At 36.1% G+C, this 16523-nt stretch overlaps 1 protein-coding gene across 2 annotated transcripts in view; it reads right to left on the minus strand.

Moving 5' to 3' along the window:
• Gabra3 (gamma-aminobutyric acid type A receptor subunit alpha3) overlaps positions 1-16523 on the minus strand; it is a 184906-nt gene that overhangs the window by 116262 nt on the left and 52121 nt on the right. For both annotated transcript variants that reach the window (XM_051141384.1, XM_051141386.1), the window contains exon 2: positions 9999-10160. In XM_051141384.1, coding sequence (XP_050997341.1) covers positions 9999-10160 — 162 coding nt within the window. The remainder of the gene's footprint in view (positions 1-9998; positions 10161-16523) is intronic.

Here is a 16523-nt window from a genome sequence, read left to right on the forward strand (position 1 = left end):
CTATATAAACCTTGTGTTCTGCCAGGTCTCTGCTGGTCTAGCCTGAGAAGAGGCAGCTACTCTTCCAGGTTTTTCCCTACAAATAAGTGTATTATGTGAGGTTTGTTGTGTAGTGTGATTTTGTGGTATTCCCTGGCTCTTGACGGCCAGGGTACCTTTCCATCCTAGCTGTAACACTGACTGAAGAGTTATTGGCAGTTGGTGGCTGCCATGAGAGAAAGTGTCAGTTTTCTTTAAGAATGTGGCCCCTGATAAGTCCATGATGCTCTATTGGAAGATGACGTAATCAGTAATAAACAGACAGTGCAGATTGAATTTGATGGTTATAACAATAAAATATAAAGGGAGGGGACACAAGATTACATGTGTACACAGAGAGAGGAGTAGATCTGAGAGGAGTTGGAATAAGGAGTGGGTATAATCAAGACACACTGTCCAAGATTCTCACTGAACTAAAAAAAAATGCTAAATACAGCCTCAAAATATTCTCAGTAAATTTCTCCATGATTTTACACTTGATCAAGATTTTCAGGAGCTCAACAAGAAGATAACAGAGCCAACAAATCTGGGCCCAGAGGGGCCTGCAGAGACTGATGTACCAACCAAGGACAGCATATGGTGAGAACCTAGGGCCTGGGCTCAGATGTAGCTGATAGGCAGCTCAGTATCCATGTGAGACCCATAGTAAGGGAACAAGAGCTGTCTCTGACACAGACTCTGTTTCCTGCTCTTTGATCACTTCCCCCTGGCCTGGCGGCCTTGCCAGGCCACAGAGGAAGAGGATGCAGGCAGTTCTGATGAGACTTGATAGGCTGGGGTCAGTTGGTAGGAGAGGAGGGCTCCCCCTTTCTGAATACTTCAGGAGAGCGAAGGACAGTGAGACCTGGAGGAGATGAGGGAGGGGCTCCAATCAGGATGTAAAGTGAATAATTTTTATTATTTTTTAAAAGATTCTGAAAGAACTAATAAAAAAAGTTAATACTAAGTACAAGCCAGTAATATTCTCAGCAAATTTCTCTATGATTGTACTTGGTTACTGATACCTTTTTCTCCTACATAGAGAACTAAATGTTAGTTTACAGTAAAATGCTCATGGAACCTTCTCTTCAATAAGTGAAGTATAGCAATATTTTTGTAGCTTTTGCTTATCCAAAGGTACTTTAGGAAAATATTCATGGTACATTATTGAGGACCTTAGAGGTCACATAATTATTTTCCTTCCTTTTTCTTTACTCAGGAAACATCTCAGACATTAGTACCAATGAAAAAAAGAAACTGTATAAAAGCATGTGTATTAAATTGATGAGATGAATCTCATAGCCATGACTATTGTTCATCATGCTATCACTGTTGGTTAGATTAAATAAGATGGTAATTTTCTATAAATAATTAAAATTAATTTACAAATACACTATCGGTATGAGTCATGAAAATTTAGTAATTTATTTAGTCCTAAAAACATATTGGTAGTATTTTTAGAAGATTAGAATAAAATAATTAAAATGTCAGTTCTGTCACCACAACTTGCTAGAGATGGCCTATTTTTTTAATTTTGTTTATTTTGAGAATTTCATATATGAGCACTGTATTTAAATCATTACCCCCTTCCTCCTTCCAACTCTGCCTATGTCCTCCCTATTCCCCATTAGATATTTATTATGTTGTATAGAATAGGATGTTCATAAGTATATATAAATACATTCTGCTAAGTCCATTTAGTGTTGCTTATATGTACATGTGTTTACAGCTAAATCTGGGATTGGATAACCTATTGGAGGTATGTCCTTGAACAGATTGATTTTTCTCTCTCTCAGAAGCTATTAATTATCTGTAGCTCTTAACCCATGGCCTTGTAAGATGTCCTCAATCCTTGCTGGCATGTCAACTGCATGTGAAGTAACATTCCGAACCTTGGACCTCTTCAGGAGGGAATTTGTAAAGTGTTTTGCAAGTGGGGGATGTTTTTTTAATTTCTACCCACCTCAACCTTCTAATAATGAAATGAGAAACCTTTAACAGATGTGAACTTCTAGGCTATGAGAAAAAGTTCATGGAGTATGTACAGATTAAGTACAGGATGTCAGTACTACCAGCATTAGTTCAACCTCATCAAGGATCCCAGTGCGTTTATGTTCACAGAAAGCAAAAGCAGCACAGCTGCAGAGCTGCTGATGCCGTTCATGAAGAGCCCAAAGAGAAGAGAAATGTACAACATTAAAAGAATGGCAATTTCCATAATTCTGCATGTATCCTAGAAGAAAAATAGAATTTTTTAAAATTCTAAACTACTGGGCAGATCATATCTCTCCACTGCTCTCAAGCCTTTCATAAATCTTGAAGGCTTACCAAATAGAATTCCAGTTCCTTATCCTGACATTCATAGCATTATATAATATGTTCTGAATATATGTTTACAGTTATGAATTCTACTACTTCACTTTTGGGTAATAAATTGTGGCCAGATCAATTTATTTTATTTTTCAGTGTCCTAAAGGTTTTCATTCAGCAAGACCAGTCTTTCCCAGAAATGTGATATCAAACTAAATATTCAACCCTCAGAATATTCATTATATACTAAATTAGCAATCAAAACACATGTAATCCAATTGAACACATTGTACTGTCTTTCCAGAAGGTATTTAATGAAAAAGAGTGAGTTTTGGCTAGGACATGCCTATATACTCTATCGTGGTTCAGATAAAAGGTATCCTCCCCAAGGGCTCATATCTTTAAATTTTGCCCTCAGTTCATAGTCATGTTGAGAAGTGATAGTACTGTGAGAGATATGAGGTATATAACCTTATCAAGTGAATCAATAGTTTGTATTATGCATTATTAGGAAGTGAGGTCTACTGGAAGAAATAGGTCAGTAGGAGTATTCCCTTAAAGGGTGTGTGTGTGTGTGTGTGTGTGTGTGTGTGTGTGTGTGTGTGTGTGTTATTTGTCTCTATCTGTCTATCTCTCTGTCTCTGTCTCTCTGTCTCTCTAACACACTCTGCTGCCATGAGGCTCTAATTCACCATTTACAAGTCCAGGAGAACTGACACCACATGACCACAGACCATAAAAATCTCTGAAACTCTGAGGCAACATTGAATCATTAAAGTGCTTTGTTGGATTTTTTTTTTTCATAGAGACAAAAAAATGACACATGATCTATCTCAAAAAGACAGCCATTGTTTTCATAATTAGCTTACACAAGCTGGTAAACTAGAAAACTCTTGACTTGAGACACACCCACTCAACATGTGCCCCAACTACTCACATTAACTTGTTTTCCCAAGTTAATTTAAAATCAAGACCAAGCCCTCTGTGCTTTCTTAGGCACCTCAAATGAATCACTGCATAAAACCTTCACAACTGCAATTTTGCTATAGTTTTAAGCATAGTGTAAATATCTACATTTTCCAGTGGTCTTAGTTGACCCCTGTAAAAGTGTTGTTCAATCCCCAGGTTGAGATTCACTGTTATACATGATGAAACAGCAAAGTGACAGACTGTAGATATAAGATTCTACAAAAGATCAAAGACATACAGAGATCAACTTCACATGACTCATAATCCTACACTTGCAAAGAAGTCAGAATTTACTTACTTTAAAATGCTGCCATGAGGGGATACATAATTTTCCAAGTCTGTTTCTCATATTTTACCTGAATTATTATACCAATGACACTAATATATGAGGCAACATTCTGATAAGAGGACTTTTATAAATAATCTATAAATGTTTTATAATACTGTTTCTGTAGAGGAAATTTTTGATATAAAATAGAAAAGCTGCAAAGTATTATCTAGCCTACCATTATTTCCTCTTTACTTATGGTTTTATTATAAGAATTACATACAATTGAACATATAGAAAGCACTTAGAATAATGTTTCATATGTAGTAAAATATAAGCTTTAAATTAGCGTAATGGAATAAAAGAATTGTAAAGACAAGCATAAAAATTCTCAAACTGAATTCTCAAAAATCTAATTATAAGCCAATGATATTTAGTACATGTTAGCTATTCATGCCAACTCAGGTGGCAGGAGGGCTTTCCCTACCATGCTCACAGACTCCTTGTAAGACTGGCCCCTAGGACCTCCAGTTTCCGCCATGCAGGACTCCTTGAGGCAGGACCTGACCTCTTGAGGCACAGGAGCAGTCAGGCCTGTAAGAGTTACAGTTCAAATGGAAAATATATCTTAGCAACCAGGAGACAAGGAACAAACAAAGTCACACTACACAATAAACCTCACACAAAAGATTTATTGGGAGAGAAAATACCAGGAAAGTGGCTACCTATGGTCTGGTGAGAAGCGGCAGAGGCCCGGGCAGAATGCAAGATTTATAGACCGTATCTTGGGTGGCCAAGCTTTTCCAGGTGGCCTGGGATTAGAGGGCACATTCAGGGTAGAGTCTGGCCACTCTCCCACTTTGGGGCTGGGAATGACAATTATAGCAGTTAGAGAACAGCCTTTAGGGTTGTTGGGGAAGGCTGGAGCTAGGGCCTGGCCACTTGTATGCCTTTGAAGTTTGTAAAGTTTACAAAGTATACAAAGTTTACAAAAAGGAGTCTACAGCAGGGAAGCTGATGCTTGAGTTGTAAGAATCACCAAGGATGCCCTGACCTGAGGAACTCCACCAGTCATGCCATGCCCCCCCCACCCAGTCTTCCCTAAGGCGGTAAGGACTAGTTTTAGTGGCTATAACAGCTGTTTCCAGCCCCCACCCCACCAATTTCTAGGCTTGTCTCTTGATGTTGATGCTGGCAACTGAACTCAGGTCTTCTATGAGAGTAATATGCACTCTTAATCACAGAGATCTCTCTCTCTGCAGCCATGAGAATGTAAATTTCAAGACCCTTACATATTTGGTACAATTACACCAAGTTAGGCTATGTTATCCAACAAGAAATAATGAAATCCTCCACCATCTTCTCTTCAATTTATAATATCAGCCATCATCATTATCACTACAATCTTGAGGCAGAAAAGGATATGTAAATATAGTGTCACATCTCTCTAGATCATAGCTTCTAATGCACAGTGAACTCTGCAAATAGTCTTATATAATCCAGGCCATGTATACAACTTCTAATATCCCTGCTTCTATCTATCTCCCAAGTGCTGAGATTACAGGCATGCACCACCATATACAGGTCCACATACATTTTTCTTTTTCATTTTCCATTTTTTTCTCTTTCCAGGCAGTGGTGGCGCACGCCTTTAATCCCAGCACCCGGGAGGCAGAGGCAGGTGTATTGCTTTGAGTTCAAGGCCAGCCTCGTCTACAAAGTGAGTCCAGGATAGCCAAGGCTACACAGAGAGACCCCGTCTCGAGAAGCAAACAAACAAACAAACAAAAACCAAAGAATTTTGGCATGTGGTAACTGTAAGGCTCTTTGGTCCTCTAAATTCAACATAGTTTGTCCACAATTCCTAAAGGCCACATAAAGAAAGGTAAAATTTAGGTTACTAATTGCTGTGCTCTCAGATCCCCTCAGGTTCCTTCTTTCCTTCAACTAAAGAGCTCTATATCTCATAAGAAAATAATATAAATGTATATGTAAAAAATTTTAATTAATAAAAAAACATGAGTTTATGAAGAGATGGGAGTTACTTGAAGAAGCAGAAGTGACTTAATGACAGTGGCATCACCGAAAGTCCATCCCAGCATGGAGATACTTCACAAAATGGAGCACACTGTTCCTTCAGGTAACAAAATCGATTAGAGGGGGTCCTTTCCAGGTAGCTCAGTTGCTCTAAGTCTCTTCCAGTCTGCTCAGCTAGCCTCTGCTTCTTCCAGGCAACTCAACACATCTGAGAGTGTCCCTTAGCAGCCCTTACAGCTTATAGACAGGAGGAGAGGAAGAAGCTTAATGAAACTAGTCAGTCTCAGGGATGTCCTGAAGCTGTTAAATTGTTTACTTCCTGAACTCAATGAGCTTCCCTGGGCGATGGAAGACTTCACCTGTCTTTAGAACACACTTTTGTTTAACCTCCCCTTTGATAGTCTATTTGGAACAGGTTTCCTTCAAAAATAAAAGCTTTTATCTCAGAAGAAATTGTTGCACAGCAAATTATCAGAGCACTGTGTTCTACTCCTGACTTTCCTATTAACTTGCTATAAAGTCTTAGGAAAATAATTTATTTCTTCACCTTAATCAATTTGAGTGTAAAATGAGAGATTAAATTTGATGTTGTATATGGGTTTTTCAACAACAACTGTCTTCCCAAAGCATTTACCAAACTTTCTTACATTAGAACAATCTAGAGTATTTGGTCAAATACAAACTGTTAGGCAGTGTCCTCTGAGTTTCTGTATTACAACCTCCTGGTGTAAAGCTCACTTTCTGGCTTGCAAAACGAAACACTGAAAATTATTGATATTAACACATGGTTTAAATGAAGTATTATTCAATAGGCCATTGTTGATTGGCCTATTGTCAAACCTGCTAGGATAGCCAGCACAGGAGATTTAATAAAATAAACCACAAGCCGGGCGGTGGTGGCACACTCCTTTAATCCCAGCACTCAGGGAGGCAGAGGCAGGCGGATCGCTGTAAATTCGAGGCCAGCCTGGTCTACAATGCTAGTCCAGGACAGCCAGGGCTAACACAGAGAAACCCTGTCTTGAAAAACAATAAATAAATAAACAAACCACAGAGTAATACAGCAAATAGATTTTTTTAAACACATAATTAAGAGGATGTGGAAACAAACAAAAGGTAACAACTTTTAAGTATGAGAAATGTCGATATGCAGCATAGATTTTGAGTTAGTTCATTATTTTCTAGTAAATATGAAAAGTGCCAAACTTAATATCCATTGTCAAGTCTTTAGTGGTCTCATCTGTACAGGATGAATTCTTTTTAGCTTGAAAGTGAATAAACAAGAAAATGTGTCTAATTGAAGGGCTATCCAGTCATTTTTGCCCTTGCTGTAAAGCCAAGCTCTTTACTCTGCTGTTTCAGGAAAGATTTATTTTCCTCCTATTTAACATAATTGCAAAAATGCTTGAATATCTGTTTTTCTAAGCTTGAGCAGGATGTTAGGAAACAATATAAACAGGAAAGGTGACAACACTAAGTATAAAAATAAAATGCAGCTGTGGGAGAAATATAATAAATGCTCTTTCTGAGAACAAAAATTTACCAGAAAAGGAACCATTCTGCTCAAAATCTTTTAGATCATAGGAAAATATGAAATGCATTTTTAGAAACTTCAGCCTCCAAGCGAAGCTGTAAAAGCTTCAAGATGTGAGGAGGTGAGGTTCATTCATTTAGAATCTCTATCTCTTTTAGAACACCTATCTCAGCCCAGGAAAATCAGACTCACGGAATTAGTAAGACAGACTTGGTTTAATTTTCCATATTGGGACATGAATATACAAAAATTCAAAGAACATGAGTCCAATTCTGTATCCCTTAACCCAAGAGATCACTGTGAAATGCTGGGAAAAGATAGAAAGAGACAGAATGCATTAAAATAATCAACCTTGCAAAAGCACCAAAGAACAATTCTATTTCCAAGAATAGTAGACAATTGCCAAATGTTAAAAAAGAATTAGAGGGGTAATATCAAGGAATAAAACAGCAATACCTCAGAATCAGAAAGATAAATATTGTTTTCTTTTATAATATTTAAAAATACATGAAAGCAAAAGAGATTGCATTTGTGAAGAGGAAAGGAACTGATAAGAAGGGATGTAAAGGGGCTGGAGAGATGGCTCAGCGGTTAAGAGCACTGACTGCTCTTCCAGAGGTCCTGAGTTCAATTCCCAGCAACCACATGGTGGCTCACAGACATCTATAATGAGGTCTGATGCCCTCCTCTCACCTGCAAATATATATACAGGCAGAACACTGTATACATAATAATAAATAAATAAATCTTAAAAAAAAAAGTAGGGATGTAAAGGAGTAAGAGAAGGCAAGGGAGGTGAGTATAAACAAAATTTAGTATATATATGAATGAAAATGTCATAAATAATTCCTTTAAATATATGCTAATAAAATTGTAAAGTAAAAACAAAATAAATGAAACCGCAAATGATGGCTTTTTAAATAACTATTTCAAACAAAAACAATATTATGGTAATATTAAGGTACTTCACACACAGGAAGCCACTTCTAGCAGTGACAGTACACATGTGGGATAAGAATTTGGTATATCTCAGGGAACATCAAGAAAAGGGGACAATAAGATTCTAAGATTTATAATACTAGGAAGGCTGCAAATAACTAGAGGCCACTGACGCCTGCTGAGAGAGTGAGAGTGAGATCACCCAGGATGAACACTGTAATTAATTGTCCAACAGAAAGTGATACCATATACAAATACATAATAAAAATAGTCTAAGGAGATTGTACTTATATACTTATGCATGCATACACACATAATAATAATTGTGGAAGATGAGGCTATCAATTTGAGAAGACGGATGTGGAAGGAGTTGGAATGAGGGAACTTGGGAGAGGCTGGGAGGAAGTGATGAAATTATATTTTAATGAAAATATTTTAAAATTAAAATAAAGTAAACATGTTTTATACCACAAAGAATACATTAATAGACATGGAAAAAAAAAAAAAAGGTAAAAACCGCCAGAGAATACCCAATTTGGGCAGGAGGACTAAGAAGTAAGGTGAAGAAGGTGAGTTTGGGCATTATAGCATCATGTTTAGGAGTCCTGATTTTACTCTCAAGACAAAAATATGGCATTAAATTCTTCAAATATATGTTTTAACTTGCATTATATAAAAAATAGCTACAGTCTAGAGAAGAATGGGAGCAAAACCTAGGCATTATGTTAATTAGAAGCCCTTTCTGCAGTCTAAGTAGAAAATAGCACTAAAGAAAACTGGCCTAGTAAAGGAAAATAAAATAATTCAAAAGACGTGGAAGATAAAATGATAGATTTTGGCAAGTGCTTCATTTTGGAGAGGAAAGGTAGAAAATTAGCAAAGATGCCTGGGATTTTCTGGTTTAAACAGTTGAGTACATGGTAGCATTCTGGACTCAAATATGAAAAAGAAAAAAAGGAGGTTTTCTTTTGTTTACTCTTAGGGAAATAGTAAGAGAATGAGAGGAGAGTTCAGCATGCTTATTCTGAGGAGTCTGTAGAATATTTGTGAATATGTCCAAATAAAAAGTGAATATAGAAATGAAATAATTAAGAAATGGAAAGTGAAATGTAACCCTGACACTTGTGTTAGGTAATGACTTGACTATGTTCTGTCTGTTGCTGTCCTTACCCCCGTGCTTTACTCTTGAGACCATTCTTTCTACAAGTCATGTGCTCAAGAGATTTTGGGTGATGTTCTACTTTAGAGAACCTAACCTAAACACCCAGGAATTGAGTAAAAAAAGTCACAGAAAGAATTATATCTATGCTATGGGCTTATTTATGTATGTTTATTTATGCATGCTTCATTTCGTGACAGAAAGAAGTGAAGGGGGAAATCCACTGAATACTTGTTACTAAAACATTGAATGACTTGAGGATATGATTGTTCATTGGACCAACAGATTTAACATTAACCATCGTAGTCATGGAAGTTGCCTTCTAATCCTGTGGTCAGAATTCTGGCCTCATGGAGTATAAGAATGGGTGAGAGAAATGTATAGCTAATAAGCATATCATTCCTTCAAGAAATATGACTGTAAAAGCAAGAAGAAACTTGAGAAATTTTCTATAAGAAAGATATTTAAGATGGGATATTGATAATGTTTAAATGTTAAATAGATATGATCCCTCAAAGGGGTCAGGTTAAGAATCTAAGGGAGAGTAGATAAATGTGCTTCCAGGATCACAATATAGAGAGTTCTCCAAGAGGACCTTCACATTTTCTTTCAGCCTAGCAATCTGATCTGATCTGATGTTTTGTTTTGTTTTTCCACATGCAATGTAATATATACACACATCTGTGATCAGAGTATTTTAGGCACTCTGGCAAAAAGTGGAAGGTAAGCATTCAAATTTTCTTCCATGGATGAGGTTTTCTTACCCGCCAATATCTTGCTTCACAAAGTCCCCGGGTTCTTGTCGTCTTGGTTCCCCTTGCCCAGTGGTCCCAGGGAGAATACTAATCAGGAAAAAGAGTCCAACTCTGGTCTCATAGAAGAGCCACATTTGTCTTATTATCATCTTCTTAGCAACTTGCAGAGACCTGTGATGGCCACAGTACAGGGGAAGGAGATCAACAAAAGGGTAGGAAAAAAAAAAAAGAAAAAACAAAAACAAAAACAACAAAAAAAGAGGTTTAGAAATGTTTAAAGTTACCATTTCTCCAGTATCCATCCAGTTATTTTACACTCCCAACCTTATCAAAGTCAAAAGTATTAATTCTTAATATATGTTTCTTCTGAACAGAATCCTCTCAAGAAGAGCAAAAGGCAAAACAAACCTCCTGTATATCAGAAATCAGGAAACTGAAGTTACAGCTGCATCCCTCTCTTTGGCTTCCTGCATGACTTGGTGAGTTGTAGAACTTCCCTGAGCCTCAGTTACCTCTTGTAATATATAAGAGCTTAAAACAGTCTCCCATAAGGCTGGAGAGATGCTTCAAGGCTTAAGTATTCTTCCAGAAGAGCCCTGCTCAACACCTAGTATCAATAGGATGGCTCATAAATGTCTATAAAGTTCAGTTCCATGGTATCTGACATCCTTTTCTGGCTTCTGTGGGCACCAAGTATGTATACAGTGCACAGACACACATGCAAATAAAATACCCATAAAATAAAATGAAAATAGGTAGTCTCGTAAATAAAGATATCTTTTAAAGATAGTTTCTCATGTCTCCATTCTATTTCTCTGAAATGCTTGTTTGGTCTTTTACATCACAGAGGTCTTTGGTTTAGTTAAATATATTACACTGCAAAAATTCATCAATAGTAAAACCTGAAGTCTCTCAGACTGTTTCCCATCTTCCTAAAGTTAAACACTTTTCCAAAATATTGAAAATTTCTTGAGTAGACAAATGAGCTCCCCAGATATTTTAAAAAATGCTGTGATTTAAAATGATGGATCTTGAATAAGAACGCATTTCCCAACAAAGAGTTAGTCAAGGACAGGCCAATTGCTTTAAGGAAGAAGTCACAACCTAAATTATCAAATTGTACCAATGATAAAAATTAGTGATCTATATTATATACAGAGGACAAGCATTGTTTCATAAACTCTATACTACAAAAGAGTTATACAAGATGTAAGGTTAAGAAAACAGCCAATGAATTTGTGCTAACTTATCTTAGAGACATGAAGCATTCCAGACCAAAACTTATCTTTTTACGTCATAATTGTAAATTAATTTTAAGAGACAGTGGAGGTATATGAAACATTTTTCAAGGAAATTTTAAGTAAAGGACCAATCCATAGAATCTCTCCTATCTGGAGAAGTATTCTGGTTGATTAAAGGAATATGCCCTCAACCCTTTTGATTTTTAGAGACAGGATTCCCTTGTTTTGCATTGGCTGTCCTAGATCTAATGCTGTAGACAAGGCTGGCCTCAAATTTACAGAGATTCACCTGCCTCTACTTCCTGAGTACTGTAATTAAAGACATGCACCACATCCACTCAAGGAATAAGGCTCCCTTTAAATGTGCTCCTTACAAAGAGACTGTTGGGGTCTATTTTGGGCTGTCTTTATGAATCTGGTACAGGTATATGAAGAACTATAATGCTGAGTAACATGGACTTCTGACATGATTCAATGTCTACATCAGACATGAGAATCATCGCGGAATTAGGTCTTAGCATGACATTTGTAAATTCAACAATTTTTATTTCACGAAAATATTATTTCTTGAGTTAAGCTAATAGAGTTTACATAAGATTGATGATTCATGAACTATACAAGAATTGTTGGATATTTTACATAAATAATCAAGATTACTACAGTTCAGAAAACCATATCATGTAAGTAATAAAATATGCTTACATAATCAGACAAATCTGGGTATAAACAACATCTATAATATATGCTCAAATATCCATAGGGCCTGGTCACTACCTAATGGTTTTTGATCATATTGCAAGGGCTAATTCTTGTGTAATCACAATATATGGCTTGAGTGCTACTACACATAAACAGACATCATTGATAACAATATAAAGCCCAGAATGTAGCAATAAACCACAGGATAAAATATATAAACACATGACCAGGATGCATGTTCAGGATGCATGAGTAATCTTTGTTAAATAGAAGATGAATAATCTACATAAATGAAAATGTCATTGATCAATGTTCAAATATGCTAGTCTTGTATATAAGAATGGACTATGTATAAATGATCTTAAATAAACAGCAAATCACCACACTAAAATAAACGACACATACAAGAAGATTATGATATAGCATATGATACATAAGGAGGCAATAATATGTGAAATCATAACTAACAAGGGCTTGGGCATAATATGTGTCCTTCAAGAGCCATACCATTCTGTAAGCAAATATTGTTATTGAAATAAAACCATTCGTTCATCACATATATATCAGAAAATCATAATCCACAAGTTGTATAATCACAAGAGAAGACTTGGGGAATTGTGCATGTTCTCTTTCAAGACATAGTAAACCAGAGTGCAACTGTCTGGTACAAAGAGTTCATTTCCCTTGAGTATATATCCAGTAGTAGATTGATAGATCATATATAATATCTATTTTTAGAGGAACTTCCGTATTGGTTTCCATAATGATTATATTCATTTACAATCCTACCAACAATATATGGAAAATTCTTCCACAAAGCCACAAAAAGTAAAAACAAAAAATAAGAAACTTGTAGACAGAAAAGTCAACAGAATTAAGAGACAATTACAGAATGGGAAAAATATATTTGATAGTAAGGAACTTGAATCCAGAGCATATAAGGAACTAAAAAAAGCAGGCTTTACAACTAAACAGAAACACATTGAGCCAAAAATAAAGGTCTATTTCAGTGACCACAGGGGAAAATTGAATCAGAACAAAATCAGGTATTATTTAAACTCAGAATGACTATAATGAACAACCCTTTGGCCATTGTGCAAAAATCAGGGAATTAAATTAATATAATCTATGGAAAACAATATAGAGATTCCACCAAAACAAAAATAGAGAGTATAACCATTTTATAAAACAGATTATAGGCAGTGGCACACGCCTTTAATCCCAGCACTCCAGAGGCAGAGGCAGATGGATCTCTGTGAGTTCGAGGCCAGTCTGGTCTACAAAGTGAGTCCAGGACAGCCAGGGTTACACAGAGAAACCCTGTCTTGAAAAAACCAACAAACAAAAATTTAGATACTATATATGATCGATCAATCCTACTACTGGATATATTCTCAAAGAAAATGAAATCTTTGTACCAGATACTTGTACCCTTGCATTTATTGAAGTATGTGTACAAAAGCCAAAAAAGTACTGGGTCAACATAGATGTCTTGATGAATAAACGGTATAGCAAAGTAGGATAATCATGCATTCAAACAATCTATGATATTTTCCAAAATGACTTACAAGTATCAAATTTCCAGTACATAAAAGTGATTAATGGTTGAATATAAAGAAATGTTTATTATTCTTGTTTGATTAGTATGCATTGTAAGGGTAGATCAAATTAACATAATGCACACATAAAGATATACAAATGAAAATGCGTACACAAAAGACATAATGAATAATTAAAACATGTAACTAAATTACTGGCAACACTATGGAAATATTCAACATTGTTGAAATAAGTACTTAAAAATGGTTAAGATGATGTCAGGCATAGTGGCACATGCCTTTAATCCTAGCACTTGGGAAGCAGAGGCATGTGGATCTCTGTGAGTTTGAGGCCAGCCTGGTCTACAGAGTAACTTCCAGCGTGGTGGGCTATGTAAGAGACCCTGTCTCAAAGATAGTAGTAAGTAAGTAAAGTTACTATTTTATAAAATGGTTAAGAAGATAAATTTTATGTGAAGTGCTTTTAAGGGGGAAAAGATGCCTGCTGCTATTAACAAATATTCACAGATCAGAAATCAAGTCTAGTATGTGGATAGAGAAATACTTCACATTAGTATTTAGCACTCGATGAGCATACACCCAGGTCACAAGCTCAGATAACCATCATATGAACACAGAGAATGATTGTGAAAAAGTAACCCAAATGTTTATGATATAAGTGGTGAATTTTTTGAGTGAGCATTGTGAATAAACTGAAAACTCTGAGACCCATGATGACATAGAAACATAGTGTGTGGATCATGGTAACAAAACTCAAGAGTTAGGTGGCATGACAGAGGAGCAGATAGCCATGGCAGTAGACCATAAAATGGTAGTAGACACAAAAATTCAATGTCTATGAGTGGGCAGCCATGGTTGATTTCCTAAGCAGCAAATTTGTTCTCCACATAGCTAGCAAGGTAAATTTTAAGTTTCTGAGTTAGATCATATGTCACTGTCTAAACCTGGCAATTTCATCTCACACAAAAGCCTCATTATGTATAATATTACTTATATGTTTTCAAAGCTGACTACACACACACACACACACACACAGAGAGAGAGAGAGAGAGAGAGAGAGAGAGAGAGAGAGAGAGAGAGAGAGAGAGAGAGAGAGAGAGAGAGAGAGAGAGAGAGAAATATACCACCACCACACCCAACAGCAGCAGCAGCAGCAGCAGCAGCAGCAGCAGCAGCAGCACAACCACCACCAATAGCAGCAACAACAGCTGCAGCAAAAACAACAATAACAGAAAAAGACCATGAATTTGAAGGCAAGCAAGGGATAACATGGGACGGTTTAGAAAAAGGAAAAGGAAAACAGACATGATGTAATTATATTGTAATATCAAAATAAAAGAAATAAAAATATTTGCATATACTTGTCAACATTTAAATAAATGTGCTATTTTCAAGAGTTTAAAAAATTATATAAATTAATTTAGAAAATAGCGCTATAAATGGAAACATGAAGGATAACAAAAATTAATAAACAAAACACCATTTATAAAGATCAATATGAACTTAAGAGGGAGATAGTACAAGATACAGCAATTTCCAGAATGTTTGTTTATTTGAGTCCTTCAAGTTTTTATTCAAATATCACCTTTGCAATTGTGCCTGGTTATTATCATTGTCCATAGCACAGCTTAAGGTCAGTGTGGACTATGATTTGTATTTATTTTATTCAGAGATATATAATTCTCCCTTGGTATCTATGAGTTGTTCATGCCAGGATTCCCAAATATCAAAAATCCTCAAACACTCAAGTCTCTTACATAGAAAGGCACAACATTTGCATAGCCTATGCAATTCTCCTAAATAGTTTAAATGATTTCTATGATTTCTCTAGATCACACATACACACACTACAGTGTTAATTAAACACATTGTTACATTGCTGAAGGAATAATGGGAAAAATATCTGCACATAATCAGCACAGACATGATCTTTTAAAATATTTTCAGTCTATGGTTGGTTGAATCTGTGGTAAATGTCTGCACATATTCAGCACAGACGTGATTTTTAAAAATATTTTCAATCTGTGGCTGATTGAATCTGTGGATCCAGAACTTGCCAATACAACAGAGGGCTTGCTACATGAGTAATGCCTAGCAGAGTGCACGACAAACAATGAGTATTTTAAGAACAGTAAATGAATAGATGGATGTTATCGTGACACAGGCAGAACCATAAGTAAAGCAAGATGCTATAAAGGATGGAGTTGCAGGGGAGACGACGCAACCTGCTTGACCCAGAGGCTATTGGGAACTGACAAATCCTAGCTGTGTTAGGTTTTAAAGAGCCAGCCCTTCTTCCATGAAAATTAGAGATGGCGATATAAGGGCTATACATAGATAAGATAGCATACAGAATATATTTAGCCCAATGCCTGTTACCAGGATGAGAACACCAATAAATCCCTTCCAAATAAAAGTTCATCTTAGAACATTTGAAAAGCTGCTGTGGGTACCACACATAGTCAAGTCTTCGTAAAACATATCTATCTCAGTACTTAGCAACTAGATCATGTTAAAATTCTTCCCATCAATTCCTCTGTTTTTACAATCTGAGGTTATATCTGTTGGAATTTTCTCAGATACTATGAACCAAACTATCAATTACTTGCTTACTTGCCACTAACTTAGCTTCAAAGCACTGTCATTTGATTTCTATGCTTGATAAACTACATAAAAATCTGATATTAGGAAAATTGTATGAATCAATATTATAACCTATAAAACATTGGTAGTTATGACTACATGATATGACAGTGATAACTAATGGAGCTACATCAACTATAGACTAAAGCATCATGCTTAATGTGTAAACTATAGTGGTCCATGGCTGCCAAATATTTCCACAGGTAACTCCACTGAAATTTATCTTCTTCTTCTTCTTAACTCAAAACTTATGAAGCATCATTTTACATACCAGGCACCATTCCAAGGGAACAAAGCAGCCAAAAAATAGAATCAGTGAAGAGAGAAATAATAGAGCGCGGTCTTCTTTCTCCACCCCACTGTGTAGTCCACACACACACACACCAAGGTCT

Source organism: Acomys russatus, chromosome X (genome assembly GCF_903995435.1).
Source record: "Acomys russatus chromosome X, mAcoRus1.1, whole genome shotgun sequence".
Taxonomy (NCBI): Eukaryota; Metazoa; Chordata; class Mammalia; order Rodentia; family Muridae; genus Acomys; species Acomys russatus.